Genomic DNA, 15,650 nt, shown 5'->3' with positions numbered 1-15,650 from the left:
TCTGCATTCTATTTGCCATTATCTTATTAAGGATTTTTGCATCTATGTTCATTAGTGAGATTGGCCTATAGTTCTCCTTTTCGGTTGGGTCTTTCTCTGCTTTGGGGATCAAGGTGATGCTTGCTTCCAGGAATGAATTTGGGAGTATTGCTTCCTTTTCAATTTCATTGAAGAGTTTAAACAGTAGTGGCAGCAGTTCCTCTCTAAATGTCTTGTAGAATTCAGCAGTGAAGCCATCAGGGCCCGGGATTTTCCTAGTTGATAAGTTTTTAATTACATTTTCAATTTCATTGGTTGATATTGGGTTGTTTAGAATTTTTAGGTCTTCTTCATTCAACTTTGGTAATTCATTATGTATCTAGGAATCTGTCCATTTCTTCTGTGTTTTCCATCTTATTGGCATATAGGTTCTGGAAGTAGGTATTGATAATCCTCTGGATTTCTGCTGGGTCTGTTGTAATTTCACCCTTTTCATTCCTAATTGCATGGATTTGGGCCTTTTCTTTCCTTTTTCTGATAAGGTTGGCTAAAGGTTTGCCAATTTTGTTGATTCTTTCAAAGAACTAACTCTTGGCTTGATTGATTTTTTTTGTATCATTCTCTTAGTCTCCATTGCATTGATTTCTCCTCTGATCTTTATAATTTCCTCCCTTGTATGAGCTTTGGGGTTGTCCTGCTCTTCTTTTTCTAGAAGCTTGAGGTTCAGCATCAGGTTGTTTAATTGGGCCTGTTCTGTTTTCCCAATATGCATATTCACTGCTATGAATTTCCCTCATAAGACTGCTTTCATTGTGTCCCATAGATTCTGATATGTTGTACTGTCATTGTCATTTAACTGAAGGAACTGTCTGATTTCTTCTTTAATTTCCTCTGTGACCCATTGGTTATTCAGAAGTGGGTTGTTCAATTTCCTCATGTTTATGAAATTTTTTGAGTTTCTTTTGCTATGGATCTCCAATTTCATCGCACTATGGTCTGATAATATACAGGGGATAACTTCAATTCCTTTGCACTTACTTAAACATGTTCTATGTGTGAGTATGTGGTCTCTTTTGGAGAATGACCCATGTGCAGCTGAGAAGAATGTGTATTCTGATTTTGAGGGGTGGAAGACTCTGTAAACATCTGTTAAGTTCATTTGTTCAAGAGTTCGATTGAGTTCTAGTATTTCATTACTTATTTTTTGTCTAGTTGATCTATCTATTTGTGACAGTGGGGTTTGAGGTCCCCCACTACAATTGTATTAGTGCATATATGACTTTTCATGTCCGTTAGTATTTGTTTCATATAATTGGGTGCACTAGTGTTTGGTGCATAGATATTTATGATTGTCATCTCTTCCTCTTGGATTCTTCCCTTTACAAGGATGTAGTATCCTTCTTGGTCTCTCTTAATCAGTGTTGGTTTGAAATCTACTTGATCTGCAAAGAGGATAGCTACTCCTGCTTTTTTTTGGGTTCCCATTGCATGGAGTATTGTTTTCCACCCTTTAACTTTCAGGCTATGAGTTTCATTTTGAATGAAGTATGTTTCTTGTATGCAGCATATTGTTGGATTTTGCTTCTTGGCCCATTCTGCCAGTCTATTTCTTTTGATTGGTGAATTGAGACCATCAATGTTGATGGTTATAACTGAAACATATTGACTTGTCATTGCTGTGACTTTTTCTTTTTATTGGGTTCTCCCCCTTTACATTTAATTTCTTGTCTTGCCAGATGGGTTCATTCTGCTTTGCTTCCTGGGGTTGTGATCCTCAATGTCTGTTCCTAGGATATTGTGTAAAATTTTTTGGAGTGCTGGTTTGGTATTCACAAAGTTTTTAAGGTGCTCTTTGTCATGAAAGTATCTTATTTCTCCATCCATTTTGAAAGATAGTTTTGCAGGGTACATCAGTCTGGGTTGGAGGGTGTTTTCCTTTAGGGCTTGGAATATGTCACTCCAAGCTCTTCTTGCCTTGATGGTTTGTGTCGAGAAGTCTGCTGTGATTCTGATGGGCTTTCCTTTTTATGTGATTTGTTTCTTTTCTCTAACTGCTTGTAGAACTTTGTTCTTCTGTTGAGTTTCTGGAATCTTAACAATTATATGCCTATGTGTAGATTTTTTTTGATCAAGGCTATTTGGAGTCCTATATGCCTCACTTACCTGTATGTCAAGTTCTTTTCCCCTGCTTGGGAAGTTTTCTTCCATTACTTCTGTGAAGAGTTTTTTTTTAATGCCATCTTCACTCTCTCCTGTTTCTTCATTGAGCCCAATCAGTCTTATGTTATTCTTCTTTGCATCATCTAGCAGCTGCTGGATTGATTTCTCATGTTCCCTTATAATTTTGAAGCAATTTTTCTTTTCCTGGTCATTAATTGCAATCTTATCTTCTCTATCTGAAATTCTGTCCTCACATTGGCTCATTCTGCTGTGTAGACTTTCAAGGGAGTTTTTCATCTCCTGGAAATCTATTTGCATCTCTTTTATGGATTCCATTTGTTTCCTATGTTGGGATTCCATCATGTTCCTCAGCTCCTCTCTAGATTTATTAATCATGTCTTGCACTAGGAGCACAACTTCTCCTGTTATCTGAGAAATTATTTCTGATTTCATTTTTTCCAGATGCCCTTTTGTTGCCAGTTCAGTGGGTCCAGGTGGTTGAATATCAGAGTGTCCCATCTCATTTCCCTTTGGGGTTGCTGTAGGTGATCTGGAAGTCTGGCTTTGAGACTTATTTATGTGTTTTCTCATTTTGACTGCGGGGGTGGGGAGGTGCTGTTGGCACCCGTGCGGCTCACCTCCTCTGAGCTGGGAGAGGTGGGACAGGGGCCAGGAGCAGCAGGCCAGAAGGTGGCTCAAAAGCCCTTTCCTCTGGGCTGGGAAGAGTGGGAGGGATGGTGGCTGGGAAGCCCCTTCCTGTGGACCAGGAGCAGTGCGACGGCGGCTCAGAAGCCCCTACCTCTGGGCCAGGAGTGGCGGGAGGGATGGTGGCTGGGAAGCAGGACCAGGAGTGGCAGGATAGACGGCGGCCCCAAAGCCCTTTCCTCTGGGCTGGGAGTGGTGGGAGGGATCAAGAGTAGATATTAATAAAGGAAATATTTTTTAAAACCACCTTCTATGAAAAAATAAAGCAAGATACATAAGATAACATATTTTTAAAGCATATTATAGTGATATGTGCACACCTGTGCTTATAGCAGTAGAACTCACAATAACTAACTAAATCTTGAATGCAGCCTCTTTGTCCTTCAACAGTAATGGATAAAGAAAATGTGGTATATTTACTCAATGGAGTACTACTATGCTGTAAAGAAGGATAAATCTGAGTCGTTCGTAGGAAAATTGATGCACCTTGAGACCAGAAGTCTAAGTGAAATAAATTAGACACACAAGCTTACATATTGCATGGTTTCTTTTATATGAGAGACTCAAAGTATAAATAATTTAAAGAGCAAAATTTAAGAGGAAACAGGCAGGTAGGCTTCGTGGATATGGGAAGGGGATGAGGGAATGGGGGAGATGGGAGGGAGGAGAGGGGAAGGAGAATTTGTGGAGATTGAGCTGGGCTATATCTGTGTACCAGCGCCCCATGACGACTGTATTCACTGTGCTACAAAAAGGTACAGTTAATAAATAAGTGAAATGAAAACCTTAAAATAATGCAAGCTAACCCACAGTGACAGAAAGGTTGGGTGGCCTGGGAATGGGCTGAGGGACTCACTAGAGAGAGTTACTCGGAGCCACCAGAAACCGCGTGGAGGATGAGAATACTCCTGTCTTCACCGTGGAGACCATGGCCCGCTGCCTCCGGATTTGGGGTTCGAGTCACCCATCTCAAACACCTGCGGTTCCTGACAGAGCAGCACCCCTTGGTCTGGGTTTTAAGCTGCCTTCATTCACAAGCTCTCACCTCTCTGATGGCCGAAACTCTGAAACCTGGACACCCACCCACCGGCAAGGTCCTGGGCCTCTCTCCCCTCAGACACCCCGCACCCTGAGTCTGAGGAGCCCTTTGGCTGTGCACACATCCACACTGATGAGTTGTAAAAGTTAATTTTGGCTCTTCCAGCTGCCTTGCACCTTTCCAGACCATGGAGTGTTAGCGTAACTACAGTAAGAAAATTTCTTGGACAGAATACAGACTTTTAGAGGAAGAACTGGGATACACAAAAAGGAAAGCAGCACTCCCATCCCCTCTTTCCTGCACACGCACCCCTCTAAGCTGCTGGTGCCTGCTGCTCTGGGAGCCTGCTGGGCGCCAGGCACCATTCTAGGCTTGGAGCTGGGTCCCGGTGCTGGCTGCAGACTGCAATAAACCATAGCCTACAGCTTCCCTGTGCATGCTAGGAACGTGGCAATGGCTTCGACCTTCGGCCCCGCCTCTCCGCAGAGCTGCCAGGCATGTCTCTGGCACACCACACATGTGTGTGCCATCTACGCCCACAGTCTGCGGCTGGGTGCCAGCTCTCAGCAGGCCACCACTCAGAGCCTCCTCCTAGATGGTAAGTCAGGCATTCACTCAACAAACGTGGACCAAGCAGTTATCATGTGCCTGGCTAGTGCTGGGGGGGTAGTGGAGATTAGGACAAAGTCCCTGCTTGCACTGAGTTGTCGTCCAGGGTGATGGATTGAAGTTTGTGTCCCCACAGAAGCCCTGTGTTGGAATCTAATTCCAGTGCGACAGAGTGACCTGGGCACATGATGAGATCCCGAGGCTGGGGCCCTCATCAACACCATTAGTGCCTCTATGAGGACAGCGTGAGGGGCTGCTTGCCGCTTCCCCAGGTGAGGACACGGCGTGAAGTCTGCCATCTCTGGCCGTGCTGGTGCCCTGGCCTCGGACCTCCAGCCTCAGGAGATGAGCATTCACACCGCAGCCTGCCCACTGCGCCTCGTCAGAGAGGCCCCATCAGACATGGGTGGGGCACACTGATGTGTGAAGTTCCCACAAACAGGAGGTGGCTCCAACAAGGCACACGGGGACCGTGGCACAGAGAGAGGGACGGAACCTGTGTGCAGCCTGGGAACGCTGCCCAGGGAAGGGACATAACGCTGGCCACATGGAGGCGTCACTCACCCTCTCTGAGCCTGTTTCCTCCTGCTATGGTTTAGATCTCAAACATCTCCCCAAAGTCTCCTTGCTGGGAGGCGGGGCTTGGGGAAGGAGTCTGCATCATGGCGTGCTGTACTCATCGGTGGCTTCATCAGGTCAGTTCACAGCTGACTGTTTGTTGGGAGGTGGGGCCTGGTTTCGGGGATCCCTAGGGGCAAGCGAGACCTGGAAGGACGTACTCCTCCCCAGCTCTTCACAAGCTCTGCTTCCTGGCCACCAGGACATGAGCAGCTGTCCTCCACCACTCCCTTCCACCATGTGCTTCTGCCTCCGAGCCAGCTGACCATGGACTGAGCCCACTAAAGCTGTGAGCCAAAATAAACCTCCCCTCCTTTAAGATGTGGGTGTCGGGCGTTATGTTCCCGTGACAGGAAAGTGACTAGTACGTCTTACACGTAAAATGAGACCAGAAGCGTCCAGTCCTGACATCACTGTCACTGTAACAAGCTATAAAGAGGAACTGAGAGTCCATAGGGGAAAATGGTTCAGAGGACCCTGCTCCCTGCAAGAGAAAGGGCCAGACCTTCTCTGGTCCTCCACAGCTCATACAGGAACTTGATAGAGATGTTGAAACTTTCCACCAAATCTTCCTCCCCTCCTGTCTTTCAAAAGAACCCCAATCTGGGGAATGCCTCTCAAAATGGCATTTCCTATTCTCCTATCCGCCTTTGTAGTTGATCATGGGACTCCGTTCTAGGCGATGATTTTCAGGAAACATCATTAAGAATGGGCGGGAGGGTGGGAAAAGCACTTTAATGAGGACTGACACAGCTGATTAATTTGTTCTTTCCCTTTCTCTTTCTCATGGCCTAGAATGACAATGTAATGACTGGAGTTGCAGCAGTTACCTTGGGACCATGAGGAAACCTAGGATGATGGACCAGGACAATGGCATTAATGACATTGTGGAACTCTTGTCCTGGCCTAGACTGCCCATTCTACGTTTCATGCTGATGAGAAAAAGAAGTAAACGCCAATTTATTGAACTCATCTGCATTTTTCTGTTCCATTCGGGGAAACTCAACCCTTATTTGATATGGTGAGTGTCTGAAGATCACTCAAATCCCCAGGGTCAGTGGTCCCCAAACTTTCTGGCATCAGGGACCAGTTTTGTGCAGGACAATTTTTCTGTGCATGGCAGTGGGGGTTCAGGTTGATTCAGAGAGTGAGCAACCTAGATCCCTCATATGCGAAGTCCACAGTGCGGTTAGAGCTCCTGTGAGAAGCCAATGCTCTGCTGATCTGATGGAAGACAGAGCTCTGGTGGTGGCGGAGCGATGGGGAGCAGCTGTAACAGGCCAGTTACTGGTCCAGAGCCGGGGGGTGAAGACCTCTTCACTTGAACATGGCAGCCATGCTGACTGGAGAAGGGGGCATCATGGCTCATCACTGCTGTGTGAAATGGGTCTCAGACACTCCTACACTAAGGACATGATCACAAGGAAATATGAAACCATCTTCCCTATTGAAAAACCTCTGATTTGAGACATCATTTTTTGTGCTCTTATCTGATTACAAAGCAATAGACATTCATTTTAACAAATCCAGAAACTATTGAAAAGAATAAAGGGAAAATAAAATCACCTATAATCAACCTCCAGTGACCAAGCAATGCCAGCACTCTGCCCGCTTTCCTCCAGTTCTCTATTTATATTTACACTTAAAAAACAAGGCTCGCTCCTCCCTCCTGCCTTCCTTCCCTGGACAGACATTGAGGAAGGCTGGACCTTATCACCTCATTGATTCTTTTTTACTAAAGACTTCTCGTGTCATTAAATATTCCTGAGTATAATTAAAGACTGGGAATGACAGTGAAACAAATGTATAACTTCCATATCGTGTGCTATTATTATAACATCAGTACAATTCCATCCCTAATGCATCCAGCCAGCCATCAGGGATCAGGTCCCGAGCACTGGAGTTTGCTTTCTGTCTCCCTGCTCATGGTGATCATAGCAAGGTGCTAGTCCCGGGCCTCGTTCTGCTGTGAGTCCAGGGAGTGAAGAGGAGGAGGAGCCGAGCCAGGGTCCGACAGTTCATTGCTGTGCTGCACAAATCCCAAGGTCCACATCTGATTCCAGACAAAAGCCATGTGTGCTTCTCCCATTTGGACACACAGTTTCTCGGTGTCTCCATATACAGCATCCAGATGCTGTCCTCAACACTGGGCACATTGTCTGGTCTTCACACCAGCTGGCTTGCCCAGTGACGTCAGTGTCCAATCACAGACAAGGACCCTGAAGGTGTGAGGGGTCCAATCACATGTCCGGGGTCACTCAGGAAGTGACAGAACCAAGAAGGAGCCTAGGACTCTGATTCCAAACACCAAGGCCTTTCAGGTTTTTAACAAAAGCAATGTGTTGAGTGTAAAAGCACATGGTTAACTGGATTTCGTGGCACAAGACATCAGACCCTGCTGGCTGTTCCCCACTCTTGATTTCTTTTCCCAAGAAGCACCTGCAGTGGGCCCTAGGTATCCTCAATTCCTGGACCCACAGGATTCAACCAAGTGCAGATGTAAAGTATTCCCCCAAACTGTGTCTGTAGCAAACATGTATAGATGCTTTTGCTTTGTCATTATTGCCTAAACAATAAACTATAGCAACAATGTTCATAGCACTTACATTCCATTAAGTATAATAAGGAATCATTTAAGTACATGGGAGGATTGTGCAGGTTTGGTGTAAATTGTAACTTATACAGGAAACTTGAGCATCATGGATTTTGATATCTGTGCTGGTCCTAGAACCAACCTCCCACACACACTAAGGGATGATTGTATTTACGTTTAGTTACTTCAATGGCATTCACATTTCTATTTCTAAAGAACAGACTGCAACTTCTCAATGTTTTATTACCCACATATTGTCCGTCTGGGTGCTAACCGTCTACGATGAGAGATGACTCTCTTACTCTCATATGCACATGCATTACTGGGCTCAAGTCCATTTCCTCACCACTCAAAAGCCGATACCTGGGAGACAGGCGTTGGTAGAAAGGAAATTAGGTTTATTCAAGGGACAGCACTGTGAAAAGATCAGGGAGCTGTCATCCGCCACAAAAGACCATCTTGGGGAACACAAAAGACCATCTTGGGGAACATAGACAAATAGCTTTTATAGGGAGGAAAAGGAAGCATGGAAGGAAATGAGCAGGAAGACTATGCACTGGGCAAGTTTTACCAACCAGGGCCCCCCAGTCTCTCTCTCTCTCTCTCTCTCTCTCTCTCTCTCTCTCTCTGCACATCCAGAATACTGAAATCAACCTCAACCTCCTCTTTCATTCCTGTAGTTCTTTCAGCACATATTACTTCTCTGCAAGTTAAACATCACAGCAATATATATTCTTTATGTTAGTTATTACACAGAAGGAAAGAATAAGGAGAGGAATTACATATGTTATCTGAGGATCAACAGATATTATGGGTTTTGTAAATCTAAAAAAAAATTATTAAGGAGTTAATATCTTTCCTTTTTTAATGTAGTGTTGGACATTGAACCCAAGGCTTTCCAAATGCTAGGCAAGTGCTTTACTACTGAGCTACATCCCCAACCCAATAGTTAATACCTTAATCATTTTGGTGTGGCTTTCCTTTAGAATTTAGAATACCAGGCAAAGGGAGAAGAAGTAACTTTGTGAAGAATAGCTCCCAAAAGAGCACAACACACACACACACACACACACACACACACACACTTCTTTTCTGTCCAATTATCTAAAGTATAATTAAAGCATAATTTTAAGTGTTAATTTTAAGTATTTAATATATGACATTTCCATCAATATAGTAATTATGTTTTGTTTGAAGTTAAAGTGGATTTGAATTAAATTTCCATCTTGGTGAAACATTTTGTTTTCCTTAGAGTTAGTAATTGCCTCCTGTTATGCTAAAAGATTTTTTAAAAGCCAGGTATGGAGGTGCACACCCATAATCCCAGCACTGTGAGAGGCTGAGGCAGAAGGATCACAAGTTTGAACCCAGCCTGGGCAACTTAGTGATTTAGGGAGAACTTGTCTCAAAATAAAAATAAAAAAGGGCCTGGAGATGTAGCTCAATGCTGAGGCACTAGGTTCAATCCCCAGTACTGCAAAAAGAAAAAAGAAAAAAAAGGTTCTGTGGAGCTCAATCTGCATCCCACCCCCTTCCCAGGAGCTATGGGAGGGTGTGGGGGTGGTGAAAGCTCCAACTTTTTAATCACTAGGTCTTTCTGGGATGAGCCCCATCCTGAGGCCTTCCAGGGGCCCGACACTAAGCCAGCAGCCCATAGCACAAACTCAGGTGTGATAAAAAGCCACTCCTGTGAGTAACAAGACTCTCCTGACACAAGATACTTGGGAACCCAAGTCGAGCTCAGCACTAAGAACTGGAGACAATGACTAAATGTATCTCTTAGTATAGCACAGTTGTACATATGGATCTACATTTCAGAATATCAGATACTGTGAATATTTTCATAAATATGAAAGACATTTTATCTAATTTCAACCTGTTCAAAAGCTAATCACATATTGATAATAAAATAGCATCAGCATATGTGGGGGTCCCAACAGAAGTAAAAGTGAAATGCAGATAACAGTGGCAGAAAGAACTGCATTAGTCACTCTCTGTTACTGTAACAAAACACCTGAGACAATTCACTTGCAAAGAGACCAGGTTTAATTCCGCTCACAGTTTCAGAGGTTTCAGTTCATGAGCAGTTGGCCCGTGGGGAGGAGATACATCACGGTGGGAGGGGGCAGCAAAGCAAAGCTGTTGACTTCATGGCCAGGAACCACAGGAGTGAGGAAGGGGCTGGGCTCCCACAATCCCCTTCAGGGACACACCCCCATGGCCTAAAGACCTCCCACCAACCCTGCCTCTTAAAAGCCCCATCACCTCCCAGTAGTATCAGGCTGGAGAAACAAACCTTCACCAAATGAGCCTTTGGGGGAGCCTTAAGATCCAAACTGCAGCAAGAATGAAAGAAGGAAATGAGGGGAAAATGTCTCACCATGTATGTGAAGGAGCAGATTTTAAGTCAAAGATGTACAATGCAAATACTAAGTCAGCCACTAAATAGAAAGAAGATGGAGAGCTAATACACCAACAGTGGATACAAAAGTCATTAAAGACACTGAGTTAATATAAAAGAAAGCAGAAAAAGGTGGAAAGGGGGACAAACAGCAGCTGGAAGAATAGAAAACTAAATAGCAATATGGTAGCCTATCCATAAATGCATTAAATACAACAGCCTAAACACACCCAGTTAAAAACCAAAGTTTGTTATTCTCCCCCTCACACCTGTTAGGAAACTCTGAGGTCCAATGAGCTTCATGCCCTGGGGCTGAGAAAGGAACCCCCTTCCTCCAGCATGTGACTGTCCCCAGGAAGATGGGGCGGCGGAGAGGAGGGAGAGGGAAAATGCTGCTGGGTGGGTGAGAAATAGTGATGGCCACGTACATGTGATGATGGGTGGGTGATTTCACCACCTGTCACCTGTCAGATGGGCAGCATCTCCGTGCCCAGGCTCTTTGAGGATCACAAAATTTCAGCATAAAGGTTCAAGTGACAATGCCTGGCACAGATCAGGCAAGCTCCGTGGTGCTGGCTTTGTGGTACTTTGGCTGTCGTGGTGGTGGCTGTTCTTATTGGCAAATTCTAGGGACCAGAGTGGCAGTGACTCACACAAGACAGCAGCAGAGCTGATCTCCTCGCTCTCTTCCCTGCAGCTGCCACTGGAGGCCAGAAATCAGGGGAAAGCTGGAGCAACAGCTTCTACTTCCTGTTCATCGTGACCACAGTCTTTAGCATTGTCTCCCTAAAGCACAAATCAGATCACAGCACTCCTGTTTAAAACTCTCAAAGACAACAATAAGATTAGCTCTCATGGACCTTGTGTTCCCTGTTTCCAGGCACAGTACAGGTTTATCACACTCCTGATTCTGTAAAGCAGGTGAGGAATCGGGAGTCATGGAGGTTAGGTGGCTTCCCAAGGGCCGCACAGCCTGGAACTGGCAGATCCCAGGGGTGAACCCAGCTGTGCCTGCCCCACTTAGCAGCTCCTGGAGGAGGTGCTGCCTACCACAGACACAGCCAGGAGGTCCTGGGGACCACTTGGTGAGGTCTGATTGCAGTCCAGGCCTGTATAGAGTCTTTTAGCAGGGAGTGACTGAGCCAGAGGGGACTGTCGAGTGCACAAATCAGGCAGGGCCAGCCTGGGGAGCAGGCAGTTGGTGATGCCCTGGCCCAGGGAGGGGGAAGGGAAGGGTAAAGGAAGGCTCATATGTGAAGGCTAACTCTGTCATATAATCAGCAAGGTTCGGGCATCCGATGGGAGGCTGAGAACCAGAGAGATGTCTTGGATCTTGTAGGTGTCTGGCTTGGTGCCATTCACTTGGAGAGGAGATGTCCACAGTGAAACAGGGTTCATAGGAGAATCTGCTGTTCACTGATTGACAAATTGAGGCTGAGACACCTGTGTGCTCCCCAGGAGCAGGTGTCCTGTAAGCCCCAGGCATACATGTCTACAGCCCATGAAGTGCAGTCTGCAGAAAAAGATGTGGGAGTCAGAGCAGGAAACTGTCCCCAAATATCCTCAGCCAGATTTGATCTCACTCTCAAATTCCCACAACAGAATTGTCATCAGTCTCCTTTATCTCTGGCATGGAACAATTACTCATGTTTGTGTCTGTTGAAGCAGCTAGATGGAATTCTCAGAAGTCAGAGGGCCCTGAAAGCCAAACCTCAGAGGAGCTTAACTATCTCCCCAGTCACCCAGCTTGTAAGTAATGGAGCTGAAACTTGAGCCCAAATTCTCTCTGCTGAGTTCCCTAAGCTTCCCTCCCATAAGAGGCTTCCATGTGCACTAGTGTGCTTTTCACTGATGTGATGAAATACCCAGGCAGCCTCATTTATAAAGAAAAGAGGGTTAGTTGGTTCATAGTTCTGAAGTTCAAGGCTGTCTGAGTCCGTGGCAGCACCAAGCATCCCATGGCAAGAGACAGGGAGGGCGTCTCTTGTACCTCGTCTTTCCTCCTCCTCTGAACAAGCCACCAGGACTGAACGTTGGGGACTCTGCCCTAAGGACCTTATCTAATCCTAATCACCTGTCAAAGGTCTCACCTCTAAACAGCATGGGTTAAGTCTCGATCCTCTTAATACCATTAACATATGACTTGGGGATTAAACTTCAGAGTGAATAAACCATCTTCATCCAGAGCAGAAACAGGAATGAAAGTACCAGGCTCGCTCAACTTTGTGAATACTTAAAAATACAATAAAGCAACTGAGCTACCTTTACTGTGCTTCAACATTCTGCCAGACCCTGTAGATACAGTATCCAGTACCTTCACTCTTTACATCTCTAAAGTGGATATGGAAACCCATGTTTTATAGATGAAGAGGCGGACGGTCAGAGGGGTAAAATGTCTTGCTCTGAAGCAGTACGGCTGGATTTGAAACCGATCCTGACTGCAGAAACACAGGCTTTCCTCAACACGCCTTGGTGTCTCTGTGCAGTGAGTTTATAGAAGGGAAATCTTCCTCCGCCTAACAACATGGGGAGCTATTATCAGGTTCTGAGCTGGATTTTGAATAGCCTGGCACCTCCTGTTCTCACTAACAGGCTCTTCAATCAGCCTTCGGCTGAGAATTTTGCACTAATTTTTGGAATCCTTAGGTGCAATCTACTTGCACCCGCGCATGACTGCAGCAGAGTCCTGCCAGAAGCAGGAAATGATCAGAAAGGCAGACCATCACCTTCACAGGTTGGGAAGGACACCAACATGGCTGGCCCACACCACCAAGAGCTTCACAGACCTGTTGCATCCATCCTTGCAAGGGAGTCTTAGTCTTATTTTGTTACAGAAGAAAATAAACTCAGAAAAGTCAGGTGACTTGCCTGGGAACACACAGCCCCCGAGCAGCGGCTCAGGATTGGTCTTTTCCATGCCACCAGCTCGTGTGTGACAGTCAGTGTTCTTTCTTTGTCCTCGCTCTCCCCCTGAACCTTCTGAGTGGAAAACTGGCCCCGTCAAGTCCTGTCCTGAATTCAAACTGCTCACTCGTGCATGCATAGCTGCTAATGTTGCAATGTGGCCAGCTGGCAGCTCATGGCCATGGCACCCAGAGAAAGTGCAGCCCTAGCTCAACATCCTGCCTACCATGCTGCATCTAGACTGGGCCTGTGGGTTGCCAGGGATCTAAAGGGGACATTCCAGGGCAGACAAGGGCTTTGCAGGGAGGAGACCCAGGTTCAAATCCGGGATTCCTCCCTCATGGGTGGTAAGATTGCAGACAAGTCTCTTATCTTCTCTAAGCCTCGGCTCCTAGGCTGTAAGATGGGAACAGTGACATACCCTGTGGGGTGTCAGTGACAATTTGGACTGTGTTAATGCAGCCAGGAGGGCCTAGCAGCAACTCTACTACAACAGAGGCTTCGCCAGAGACCCCTTTTCTTCCTAATCATTTCCTGCCCTCAGGAAAAGACCTCTACAGGTGTGGTCTTGGGCTCTCAGAAAAGCTCAAAGGTGAGCGATGTGGCCCGGCTCCCAGCAGACATCACTGCCTCCACCACGTCATGAAGCAGAAGGGTCAGAACACAGAAGGGCAGTGTGAACAACAGGGACTCGATGTGATTATTTGTTGGATCGAGTTAAACCCCTACATGTCTCCTGATCAGAAGAAGAAGGCCATAAAGCAGGATCCTGGTTTTGCTGCTTATAGGCTTCGTGATCTTGTAAAAATTCCTTCTTCATATGCCCCTGAATTTCCTTATCTGTAAAATGGGATTGGCAACTTGGGTCTGAACTGGTAATACCATGCCCCAGCACCGGCACATTTTCTGGCAACTCCAAATCTCTCCAAAACTCCAAATCTCCAAAGCACAGCAGGGAGCCAAACTCTAGAAGTAATTAAAAATAAACAGTTCCCGCAGAAAGCAGAAAAGAGTTCAAGTATAAAGAGCTGTGCCTGAAATACATTTATTTCCTGAGGTTCCTTTTATGAACCCTCAGGGCATAACAAACACTCAATGTACAAATAGAGTCTTGCCTCGCACTCGTAGACTGCTTGTCATACAGCATGGCTCTGGGGTGTGACAGGGGGAGGCGTCTCCTCCAGATCTTTGGTGGCCCATGCCTGAGAGGGAGGAGTGTCCGTGTCCCTGGGATACAGACAGTAGCCAAACGGAAGTTCTCAGAACCAAAGCAAACAGAGGCTTCAGAAGGCAGCAGGTGTGAGGGTCCCTGTTACACATGGTACCCAGAGAAAGAGCAACCCCAGCCCAAGGCCCCACCTACCACGCTATGTCTACACTGGGCCCGCAGGTTGCCAATGGCAATGGGCCATCCCAAGACAGTCTACTGCAAGTTGTATGTTATGGACAAAACAAACACAGGTGCACAGAAAGAATAAGTCTGGCTTCAGGTGCTCCCGGGGCTTTCCCTTGGACTAGTCCAACCCCAGGGCCCTGCCGGCCTTCTTGGCATTCAGGAAGTTCTTTTTCTTCCTGGGAGGAACGTGCAGTGAGATTGCTGGTTCCTTTGGGTTTCTGAATATAAAGAGCTTTTCACCCGTGTTTAACACATCAATGGCATCAGTCCCTATGATGGGGACAGGGGCCAGTTGGCCAATAGGCTCCAGGGACAGGTGGGGCCAACTTCCTTTTCCCGAGAACATCAGCCTGTCTCTGATGGGGAGACACGTCTTCTTCAATATGCTACAGAGAGAGTGAAAGATCACATTCAGCATTTGGGGCTATTTGGGCCCTCCCAGTGTCTGACAGAGCTCTCCAGGAGACACCCTTGGGGTCCTGACATCCCCGACTGAGTGTCACTTTAAAGGACCTGCTTTCCATTCACTCAGCAGCATGGCCCTGACACCAGCTGAAGCCTGTATCAGTGGTATGCTGAGTCAACCCAAGACCGTGGCTGCTAGATGTTCAGGATCTTGGAGCCACTGTCATCTCATGGTCACCCTGAGGTCAGCCATGCTGGGAGGATGTGCCACATTTATCCACATTTATCCATACGCATTGATCCATACACTGTTTGGGCCCCGCCCCAAAAGCAGGTGGATGGAGCTGGGTGATAAAGTAAAGATTGGAGTTAGGCAAAGTGTGTTCATTCCAGAAGGACTGCTGGGATCCTGTCCTCAAGCTGCCCTCCACCCCTTGATGCTCTTGGAAAAGCCATCACTGCCCCTCAGAGCCACAGGGCTCTCTCTCTGCCCAAGCAGAGCAGGTCAAGGCCGTGTCACCAGGGCCTACCTGGCAGACACTCCTGGCAGGTGTGCTGGCCCTCCTTGAAGGAACATGGCAGATTCCGCTCCATGCCATCAAGACCAAGTCCTGTCCTCAAGCTTGCATAGTGCTGCCTACCCACCCACCATAGGTTCACAGTGCCTCTGGTGGAGTGAAGACTGCCACACTGAACCAGGACAGCCATGGCCTCTTAGTGAGCATGCTCCATGGCTAGCAGTGTCACCTAGGAAAGTGCCCTGTGGAACACTACAGTTCACATAGTGTGGACTTAATTTCTTGATCTGGGTTTGAATTTACTTCTCTTGACCACTGTGCTG

At 46.5% G+C, this 15,650-nt stretch overlaps 2 protein-coding genes across 6 annotated transcripts in view; one reads left to right on the top strand and one right to left on the bottom strand.

The window, feature by feature from the left end:
• The window catches only part of Stk32b (serine/threonine kinase 32B), a 332,979-nt gene extending 324,592 nt beyond the window's left edge, over nucleotides 1–8,387 (top strand). Inside the window, exon 13 of the mRNA XM_087187328.1 lies at nucleotides 5,906–8,387. Coding sequence (XP_087043454.1) covers nucleotides 5,906–5,918 — 13 coding nt within the window. The 3' untranslated portion in view covers nucleotides 5,919–8,387. The remainder of the gene's footprint in view (nucleotides 1–5,905) is intronic.
• A 1,344-nt stretch (nucleotides 8,388–9,731) lies between these two features.
• Nucleotides 9,732–15,650, bottom strand: part of Evc2 (EvC ciliary complex subunit 2) — a 104,542-nt gene continuing 98,623 nt past the window's right edge. For 4 of the 5 annotated variants that reach the window (XM_087187305.1, XM_087187306.1, XM_087187303.1 and 1 more), the window contains one exon: nucleotides 9,732–14,790. In XM_087187305.1, the coding sequence (XP_087043431.1) occupies nucleotides 14,523–14,790 (268 nt within the window). In that variant the 3' untranslated portion in view covers nucleotides 9,732–14,522. The remainder of the gene's footprint in view (nucleotides 14,791–15,650) is intronic. The other variant, XM_087187304.1, reaches the window with a different exon arrangement.

The sequence above is a fragment of the Heterocephalus glaber genome, unplaced genomic scaffold (genome assembly GCF_053883595.1).
Source record: "Heterocephalus glaber isolate CG9 unplaced genomic scaffold, H.glaber_assembly_v1.0 deba00001509, whole genome shotgun sequence".
Lineage (NCBI taxonomy): Eukaryota > Metazoa > Chordata > Mammalia > Rodentia > Bathyergidae > Heterocephalus > Heterocephalus glaber.
Note: the sequence above shows the minus strand (reverse complement) of the source record. Positions and strands in the feature narration are given on the sequence as shown.